We start from the raw sequence: 11,135 nt of genomic DNA on the forward strand, positions 1-11,135 counted from the left end.
TACATCTTTTTTAAAGTTTGTCATGTTTCTTCTATAGGAGTGATTTCGTGGTAGGAATCTTCGGTGACAGTCAAACCACGAGCTTTTCCCACCTTTATCCAACGTGAACCCTTTGTTGTTTCCCATGCAATGCGGACAACCCATTTTGCCATGCGTACCCCAACCAGACAACATGCCATATGCTGGAAAGTCGTTGATGGTCCACATCAATGAAGCTCGCATTATAAAGTTTTCTTTACGTGATATATCATAAGTCCATTCTCCAATCCACAATCTCTTCAAATCATCAATTAAAGGTTGTAAATACACATCAATTCCTGCTTTTGGACTCGAAGGTCCTGGAATGACGCACGTCAAAAACATGTATGGTTTTGTCATGCACATCTCAGGAGGGAGGTTGTAAGGGGTTACAATAACTGGCCAACAAGAATATGCGGTTCCCGACCCTTGGACATAGGGAGTAAATCCATCCGAGCATAATCCAAGCCTGACATTTCTAGGTTCTGCGGCAAAATCAGGATGCATTCGATCAAAATGCTTCCATGCCTCGCCATCAGATGGATGCCTCATAGTGCCTGGACTTGTGTTATTTGTGTGATGCCATGTCATTTGACTTGCACTGTGCATTGAAGCAAACATTCTTTTTAACCTTGGTATTATCGGAAGATAAAACATGGACTTTACTGCTACACGGTCTTGATTAGTGTTAACGGCTCTACTGGGAACTTTATATCTTGGACACTTACAAAACTTACATTCCTCCAACAACCCATCTTGAGTACCAAACTCATTGTCGTAGAACAACATACAGCCATTAATGCAACAATCAATCTTTCTTACTCTTAAGCCCAACCTCGACACCAACTTCTTTGCTTCATAAAATGTTGTAGGCAAGTTGTCTTTCATTGCAGTTGAGTCCAACATCATCTTTACGAAGAATTCCAAACACTGATCAGGAACATTCCAATTTGCCTTGGCGGCCAACAATCTCACACAAATTGATAACTTTGACTCAGACGATCCATCAAACAACGGCGTATTCATCTCATTCAACAACTGATAAAATTTCTGCGCTTCCTCATTCGGCAACTCTTCCCCACCAAAATCTTCAGGCTCATCATAGGTCACGTTCACACCAAAAGCATCCTCAACCATGTCACCAATCAGATTAAAGTTTTCCTCATATTCCACAGGCGGCCGACTACTTGAAGCATGAGAGTTGCTAGTCTCTGGTACGTTACTAGGCAGTTCTTCACCGTTAAACGTCCAAACCCAATAATTTGCAATGAAACCCCTTCTATGCAAATGAGCTGTTATTTCCTGTGGGTCACTAATTATTGGTCTACATTCACATTTAAGACAGGGACACCTAACTCCTCCTTCGCTTCGACATAATTCCTGAGCAAACGCCCAACTTATAAACCCTTCAACTCCTACTATAAAATTGGGTTTAAGTCCCATTCTTCCTGGAAATGTTCTATCGTACATCCAACTACGGTAATACCGATAATATTCCATACTGCACATTTATACAATCATTGTCATTTGGAGTTAGAATACTAATCAACTTGATATTATTCTTAGACGTATACTAGTTAATATTTACTATTCTTAAAAATATTATTTAATAACAATACTACTAATATTTTTAACTACACATGTTATATTGAACCTATGTTAACCATAAAGTTACTATTTTATTAACTACACATTTTAAGCTACACATATTGAAAATATTCTTTAATAAAAATACTAATTTTAAATATTTACTATTATTAAAAATATTATTTTATTTTAAATTATAATATTTTATTTTTTATTTTTAAATATAAATAATATATTGTAAACATAACTTTTACACTCATTAAGATTAATATGTATATTATTTTTAATAATAATTTCTATTTTTAAAAACAATAATATATATTACATATAAAACATATTCTATTAGAATTTTGTTAATAAAACTATTTTTATCAAATATATATATAAATGATGTATTTTTAATTATAGTTTGTTTATCTTTCTATTCTTCAAAAAAATAACTTATTTTATATAAACATAAAAAATTCATAACTTATATGTATAAAATTATTTTCTTTTTAATATTTTATTTTCATAATCCATAATATAAAAATATTATCTTTTTATTATAAACATAAAAAGTTAATTTCTATATATGTAAAAATTAAATTTATAATAAAAATTAAATTCTATATAAATATTTTAATAAATATTCTATTTTTTTATAATAAAGTATAATATACCTAATAAACAAAAATATATAATAAACATATCTAATAAACAAATATATATAAATATAGTATAATAAACATATCTAATATATATTCTGTTTTTTTAAAATATAGTATAATATTACTCATTATAATAACTAATATATATAATAAAAATTAAAAATGAAAACTTTATAATATACCTAATAAATAAACATATATAATAAACATACCTATATATATATATATATATATATATATATATATATATATATATATATATATATATATATATATATATATATATATATATATATATATATATATATATATATATATATATATATATATATATACTACAACAAATACAAACACAATATAACAAACACAATATATACTAGAATTTTATAAATTTTATAACAAACACAATATATTTTCAACAAATACAATACCTATTAAACAAATTTTATAAACAAATTAACATATATACCTATTAAATCTATTTAATATATACTATAATACACAAAAATAACTTACCTCTTCTTCAATCTACTCCTCCTTCTTCAATCTACAACCTTCTTCAATCTACTAATTAACCTATACAGAAAAAAATAAAAAATTAACAACAACATATATAATAAAATTATCAGAAAATAAACAAAATATCAAAATAACATTAACTACCTTTGATTCAAAAAAAGAATTGGGATTGAATTGATTTGGGAGAGAAGGGTTGGATTTTAGGAGAAGGGTTTGGGTTTGCAGAGAAAGGGTTTTTGAGTTTGCAGAGAAAGAGTTTGCAGAGAAGGGTTTCGTGAATGGTGGTGGGGGGAAGTGAAATGGTTGGATTAAAAGACAATGTAGCGACGTGGAGTGCACATCGCTAGTTGCCACGTGACATACACGTCGCAACATGGCAACGGTCACATACACGCCTGCAGAGCTGCCACTGTGTCACATCAATGGAACGTTGTTTTTGATTTTTAAATGTAGCGACGTGATAATAACGTCACAACCAAATTTTTCATAAATTTGAATATTCCCCCCATTTGAACGTTATGGGGTGTGGTGAATTAATTTATGTAATTAATGTAGCGACGTGTATCCCACGTCGCAACTGTTTTTCACATTACCCCATGTCTGACTTCTAGTCACTTTAAAGCTGTAAAGTTATTTATTATTAAAATATAGGTGGCGATGTTTAGGTCACGTCGCAACAAGAATTTTCTAGCCACGTGTTGTCCACGTCGCAACTTATGTCGCTGGGGAGGAGTTTTTTTGTAGTGAAACTGCCCATTGAAAATGTTCAGTTCAAGACCTGTTCCTACCAAAGTAGTGTCTTCTAGTGATTTGGATGTAATATTTTGTTTAATAAAATAATATGGATGTATTTGAATTGAAGGTTAACTTTATCATATACTAGTGTATTATACTATGAGCAAGGGTTCCATGATATACTGTGCATGCATTCATTTGATTTTATAATATAGTAGCCAATATAGAGCGATGGAGATAGCCATAGGAAGTGATAGCACTAAAAATTATTATAACTTTATAAACGTAGCTGCTTCGGTTTGGGCTTTTTCCTTGACCCAAGCCCACTAACCGAGGATTCTAAATGCCACCCCTATGTTATATATGGCACCCCTCATTTTATGGTGTTTTGTCGTAAATACCGTTATTAAAATATCGGAAATACCGAAAATTTCAAAAAAATTACTCTGATATACTGAAATTTTATGTCTGTTATCAAAAATTTAAAATTTCTGATATATACCAAAACTTCTCGAAAATTTTTAAATTTCCGGTACCAAAAATTTTAAATTTCTGGTATTTACTAAAAAAAATCCAGAAATTTCCAAATTTCTGGTATTAAACTAGAATGTTGTTATTTCAATTTTTTCCTTGAATTTTCTCGAATAACTAAATAAGTAAAATAGCAACAAGACTAAATATATACATATAATAGTTGTCATACATAGAAGGATACAAAATCAACTAGGATGTCTTCCAATCTTCATCTTCTCAGTGATTAAAGCGACCTGCATAGGCTGATTCACATGCTTTTGCACCATTAGAACAAATTTGTCTCCAACGGTCAGTGACGGGAAACAATGGACAATCAAGTTTTAACTTTATCCAAACCCAATAATTGTCATTGACAAATCCAATAAAAATGATTTTATGCTTACTCGTATACATAGGTGGAGCTAAGGCAAGAAGGAGAAATGTGATGTTAAGTAAGGGAGACAAAAACGACATTGTATCTAGAACACTAGAGTAACTCATATCAGGAACCGTCATTCATTTATCCATAACATGCATGCACACCCAAGAGATCTACTCACATCACATTCCTATAACTGTAGAAACCGTGCCATAGAACTGTTTGGAAAACAATTGAGAATGTTGATGAAGTTGAGCATCTAAGTGCGTCGGAAGAAAAGGCCACAAATCCTCGCCCCATCCAAGTAGAGTTGCAATAGTAAAAAAACCACCATTTCCATCATCGCCAACATCAATAATTTCATTGATGTATGAATATAAGAAAGTAGGGAACTGTGACAAGTAGAGATGTCTTGAAGATTTGGTGGACGGTTTGCGCACTGCCAATCTGCGTACTTGATGGTTGACTTGCAGTTGGTTTTATGCATGATCTTTTCGTAGTCAGACTCCCTTGCGAGCCCTCTGCATTCTCCCCCTGGCTAGGATCGCGATGTACTTAACTCTATTGACTCTTTCTACTTTTCTTAACACCCCTCTTTGGCTTGTACTTCTCTAGCGGTGGACACATAAATGTTGTGGATGAATGTATTAGTTCCCAAACCTTTTTCTTCAATACTTTCTGGCCTACAATATCCAATGAGTTGAAACATGTCTTCAACTCTTCACACACTGCTTCTAAATTACACTTTGTACCACTCTCATCATGATTGACCTCATGCTCTGCAATGTGCAATTTCGTCCAAAATTCATAAATCGAGTCTAAAGGAACAAGATTGCCTAGTATTTGGAAAGTGGCAAGCTGAAACACACACTGTAACTCATGTGCTGTTCTGATGAAAAAACCACATCTTTCTTGGCTAGAACCAACAAATTTCACCCTTTCTAGTTCCTTTTCAATGAGCTGTATACAATGTCTTAAGACAAAACCGCACAACCTGGAATATAAAGGAGTGTTATACCGATGCTCAATGTTGACAATACTTTTTTGAAATGATGCTCTGATTGAACCTAGCTATAACTTAAAACATGGTGTTCACAACATCCCAACTTTGGCTTAAATCTCCCCGGCTTGTAGTCAACATGTTTTTAAGTCTTCAATGAGCAGACTCCACCCAAAAAACCATAAATAGAAATATATGTTAAATTATGACTAGTTATGTAATAACATCAAACTGTATATGGCTAGCTTGATTTGATGTATTTGCACTACAATTTACATGGACCTCTTGATTATCTAATGATATGGCCTAAAAGAAAAAGGTACATGGCTCTTGGTACACAATGCCTACAGGAGACAACATGTCTTATAGTAGCTTTGATATGCAAGGTGGCGCCTCACCGTCTCAACTTTTTTTCCCAGGATTTATCTTGTAGTGCTCCATCCTTATCCATTCTTTTCTCCAAATTATCCTTATTTTCTTCTCAAATCTCTACCACGTCAGCATTAACATTGAAGTTGAGAATCCATATTGGAATCTTCTGGCTCAAGGCCTGCTGGATGGTGTTCAAGGATTCCTAGCATGACAAAACTTGTCACAAAAGTCACTTCTGCATGCATAAACACAAAATAGAGCACCTAGTGTGTTATATCCTAAATTAACTAAAGTAACATAACACATAAACAAATGATATTACTCAAGATTTAATCTATCCTAAAATTTAAGTATAAAAGGCTTAAATATCTCACATAAAATGAGTCATTAGAGACCGATACTCACCCAACATAAAGAGTATTAAAACTAACTACATTCTACTATGGACGGTCCTGAAGAGGTTCCTTAAACTAAATAGAGAAGAAATTTCCTTCCTCTTATCGTATCTCCGAATCCCCTTAACCCAATTGTACCCCACTTTTAGGGAAATGATAAAATTTATTCAACTCATACTTTTCATTAATGCGTGGAAGAAGTCTGTATTAGCATCATCCTAAATAGCCCAGTTAGCTTTGTACCTTTGACAATATTGCGATTCCTTGATCTTTAGTAAAGACCAAAGATCTCTAATATCCCTTGTCATGTCCACACCATCCTCCACAAAAAACTCCTAGATTAACCTTGGAATAAAAAAAGCTCACCACATACATTAATGAATCAATTTGGGATTCTAAATTCCCAAAGACATTCTTATTCCAAACTTCCAAATCCCCTCTTAGAGCTTTAATTTCCTGGTTCAGGATAAAGATTTTTTCAATTGTGGAAAATGGACTCATTCCAATTAGATAGCACTAAACTTTAAACTCACCATGAGCAAGTTAGTGATTATGAAACCTATACCATTTTGGATCCAAAAATTGATTTGAGTATCTAAAGATGATCAAGAAATGATCGAAAATATATCTAGACAGGGCCTACGGAGAAGCCACACCCTAGAAATCCCACAACCATTAAATAAGATGATCATATCCAATCTACTAGTCGTAACCCTATTGGGTTGAGACTAAGTGTATTTCCTCCATTAGTCGTAACCTGTTGGGTTGAAGCTAAGTGTATTTCCTCCCTTAGAATGGAAGATCACCTTGAACCCATCTAGGCAATGAAACTATTAGAAAACTAAGCACTTCATTTACTAATATTACTATTGACTCCCACTCCCCATCCTTTCACTTGGTAATATTACTATTGACATGAGTAAGCACTCCACCAAGAAATGATCAAAAATATCTCTAGATAGGGTCTACTAAGAAGCCACACCCTATAAATCCCACCAACCATTAAATAAAATGATCATATCCAATCTATTAGTCGTAACCCTGTTGGGTTGAACTAAATGTATTTCCTCCCTTAGTGATAACCCTGTTGGGCTGAAACCGAGTGTTTTTCCCCATTAGAATGGAAGATTACTTGAACCCATCTAAACAACGAAACTATCAGAAGGCTAAGAATTTCATACTAGAACTATAGTGACTCCCACTCCCACCCTTTTACCTCGTAGTATTACTATTGGCAAGAGTAATAAAATATTGGTATGTCTAAATAATATTGCTATTAATTATTGGCATTATATATTTTTGTTTATACTAAAAATAAGATATAATATTTTTTATGTTTTTTTATTTTAAATATTTATTTTTGTTACTATTTTATTTTTATTTATTATTTTTTTTTATAAATCAGATATCCTCTACGTGCAAACTCTCCCTAAGAGATTTTCCTAATAGATTTAACACGGTTGCATGCTGATTCAAACTCGTGTGCCTAGAGTTGGATTCGAACTCCGGACCTCTGATTAAACGAAAGAGACACCGTCGTCGCTCTTAGGTTACTATTTTATTTTAGATGAACATTACAATTTCCAAAATTTTAATTAGATATCCAACCATTTATTACCATATGTTCTCTTTATATTAGTTTATTAATACAAAATTTAAATCTTAAACCAATTTTATCAAAAGGATTTTAATACTCAACCAAATCTAAAGATATAAATTTATATGAATTAGATAAAAGTAAATAACAAAAAAAATGATATATAATATTTCATATGATTAAGTTGTTTTGGTAAAATTAGCAGTTAGGTGATAAACTAACTTATAGCTGATGATTGATAGTTTATGACTTATAGCTGATGGCTTATAACTTATGGCTGATGACTGATACCTGATAAACTAATTAAATCGTTTGGTAAAATTAACGATTTAATTTGCTGATAAATGTAAAATGACATAAAAATAAAAAGATATTTATTAACTAATAATTAAATGCACGTTTAAAATAATTAAAATTTATAAAGATATTAATGATACAAAAAATAATAAGCTATAAGTTATAAACTAAAACGCTATTTAAAATAGCATTTGAAAAGTAAGCTATAAACTAATAAAATAAATTATAAACTCGATATATGACTTGCCAAACAAGCGCAAATTCAACTCAACAATTCTCATTTTTTGATATTAAACTCTATAGCCATAAAAAATGTTGTACTTGAATTTTAATATTCTTTGTCCTCTATCTGTTGAATTTATGGATCCATATCTGCATTTGCATAATATGTGGATGTCGAAACAAAAATGCTTGATATTCATATTGCAGCCATTCCTCTCGCTACTTTGAAATGGCTGGTAATTTTCTTTTTCATACTCAACCATTAGTCTCTTTATTTTTGTTTATAGTCTTTACGACGGTAAAAATAGAAATAAGTTTTCTATGATTTTGTTCATTTGTGTCCAACACCAATAAACCTATCAACAAAGACATTGAATGTTGATATATTTCCACTTAAAAACATTTGCCATGATGCATAAGCGACACTTAAATTATAAAAGTATCAAATATTATTACAAATTAATCTTGAATTGCTTTTTTTCTTGTATCATTCACAAATCTTAACATTTAATTTCAATCAAAGATGGACATGTTTAGAATTCAATTTCTGCTAATATCGTGAGGAAAAAAATTAAATGTAAATCTTTATTCTAAGAATCCAATTAAACTCGATAAACATGCCATTTAAGCCACTAAACAATAACCGTTGGTTGAAGAATAACCGGTCAGATTTTTACGCATTTAGAAATCCATTTTCTAGTCATCATAATCCAATTCTTTTCTATATATATCCCTCACTACATATACATCTGTTTTGATCATAAGTGTCATATCTCATCAAAACATGAAGAGTTCAAGTTTTCAAAATTCCTATGTAATATAAACCTTTTTTTTTGTGGTTATTATTATTGTTATGATTATACATATATTCGCTTATGATTGTTTTATGTAGGTTATTGGTGTGATTTCTATAGTTCTGATATTGGGATCAGTGGTTGAATGCGGAACACCTAGTAGTGAATTGAACGCTTTCGATTATCCTGCAATCAATTGCCGAAAACACAGTGCAGTTTTGACAGATTTTGGTGGTGTTGGTGATGGAAAAACCTCTAACACAAAGGCTTTTAATTCAGCAATAACTAACCTAAGCCAATATGCAAATGATGGTGGTGCACAACTTATTGTTCCACCAGGTAAATGGTTAACTGGAAGCTTCAACCTCACAAGTCATTTCAGTCTTTTTCTCCAAAAAGATGCCGTCATTCTTGCATCTCAGGTATATATCTATCATGATTTTTATTTTGCATCATTTGGAAATTTCATAATCCATTAAAGGGGAATTCATATTACACAGGATGAATCAGAATGGCCTCAACTTCCAGTTTTACCGTCTTACGGAAGAGGTAGAGATGCACCTGATGGAAGGTTTAGCAGTCTCATTTTCGGAAATAATCTCACTGATGTTGTAATTACCGGTAACAACGGAACAATTGATGGACAAGGTTCATATTGGTGGGGCAAGTTCAAGAAGGATCAACTGAAACTCACTAGACCATACATGATTGAACTCATGTACTCTAATCAAATCCAAATATCTAATCTCACTTTGGTCAATTCCCCATCTTGGTTTGTCCATCCAATTTATAGCAGGTTAGATAATGCACCATTTTCAATTTTTTCAACCCTAAGATACATGTTTTTTCTTTTATATTTTAATTGATCAAGCTTTATTTTTTCAGTGACATAATTATAAATGGACTTACCATTCTTGCACCTGTTGACTCTCCAAACACAGATGGCATAGACCCTGGTAAGCTTTATTTTCTTAAATGATCACCAGTGTAGTGTCCGTGTCACAGTCAGTGTTAGTATCCGTGTTTCTTATGAAACTACTAACAACAACTATTTGTTTTCCCACTTTTTTTCTTTTCAACAGATTCATGTACAAATGTTAGGATTGAAGACAACTACATTGTGTCTGGTGATGATTGCATTGCTATAAAAAGTGGATGGGATCAATACGGAATCAAATTTGGAAAGCCATCACAACAAATAGTCATAAGAAGGTTAACATGTATATCACCTGATAGTGCTACGGTTGCATTAGGGAGTGAAATGTCAGGTGGAATCCAAGATGTTAGAATTGAAGACATAACTGCAATCACAACAGAATCAGCTATTAGAATCAAAACAGCCGTGGGTAGAGGCGGATTCGTGAAGGATATTTTTGTCAAAGGAATGAACTTGGACACAATGAAATATGTGTTTTGGATGATAGGCTCTTATGGATCACACCCTGACGAAGGATATGATCCAAAAGCATTGCCTGAAATTAAAGGAATTAATTATAGAGATGTTACTGCTAAGAATGTGACATTTGCTGCAAAACTTGAAGGAATTTCTAATGACCCTTTTACAGAAATATGTATTTCTAATGCGAAGATCGAAGTGAATGAAGTGAAGAAGAAGAAGCTTCCATGGAATTGTACAGATGTTGCTGGAGTTACAAGTAATGTGAGCCCTAAACCTTGTGAGTTACTGCCAGAGAAAGAGAAAATGGACTGTCCTTTTCCAAGTGACAAATTGCCCATTGAAAGTGTTCAGTTCAAGACTTGTTCTTTCAAAAGTAGTAGCTTCTACTGATAATAATTTGGATTTAAATTTTTATTATTTTTTTCTTTTAATAATAAGAATGTATTTGAACCTTAGTGCTATCATATATTAGAATATTTTCGTATGGTAACAAAAGCTATATTTTTCAATAATGCTATATTACTTCTTTGTTTGAGACCACTTTTATATTTACTGCCTTCACCAAGGCCAATCAAAACATTAAACAAAGGGAAAAGGTTAGACAGTGTAACCAATAGAAATACACTACAAGAAAAATGGTGATTGTTAGATGATAAAA

General features: G+C 32.1%; 1 protein-coding gene across 1 annotated transcript; it reads left to right on the forward strand.

Moving 5' to 3' along the window:
* Positions 1 to 8,901: 8,901 nt before the first annotated feature.
* Positions 8,902 to 10,899, forward strand: LOC131627587 (probable polygalacturonase). Its single transcript, XM_058898428.1, has 6 exons — positions 8,902 to 8,948; positions 9,050 to 9,098; positions 9,177 to 9,500; positions 9,579 to 9,874; positions 9,964 to 10,034; positions 10,161 to 10,899. The coding sequence occupies exons 1-6, from the start codon at positions 8,902 to 8,904 to the stop codon at positions 10,865 to 10,867; spliced, it is 1,494 nt and encodes a 497-aa protein (XP_058754411.1). The 3' UTR covers positions 10,868 to 10,899.
* The last annotated feature ends 236 nt before the right edge of the window (positions 10,900 to 11,135 follow it).

The sequence above is a fragment of the Vicia villosa genome, unplaced genomic scaffold (assembly GCF_029867415.1).
Source record: "Vicia villosa cultivar HV-30 ecotype Madison, WI unplaced genomic scaffold, Vvil1.0 ctg.000368F_1_1, whole genome shotgun sequence".
NCBI classification, from domain to species: Eukaryota; Viridiplantae; Streptophyta; class Magnoliopsida; order Fabales; family Fabaceae; genus Vicia; species Vicia villosa.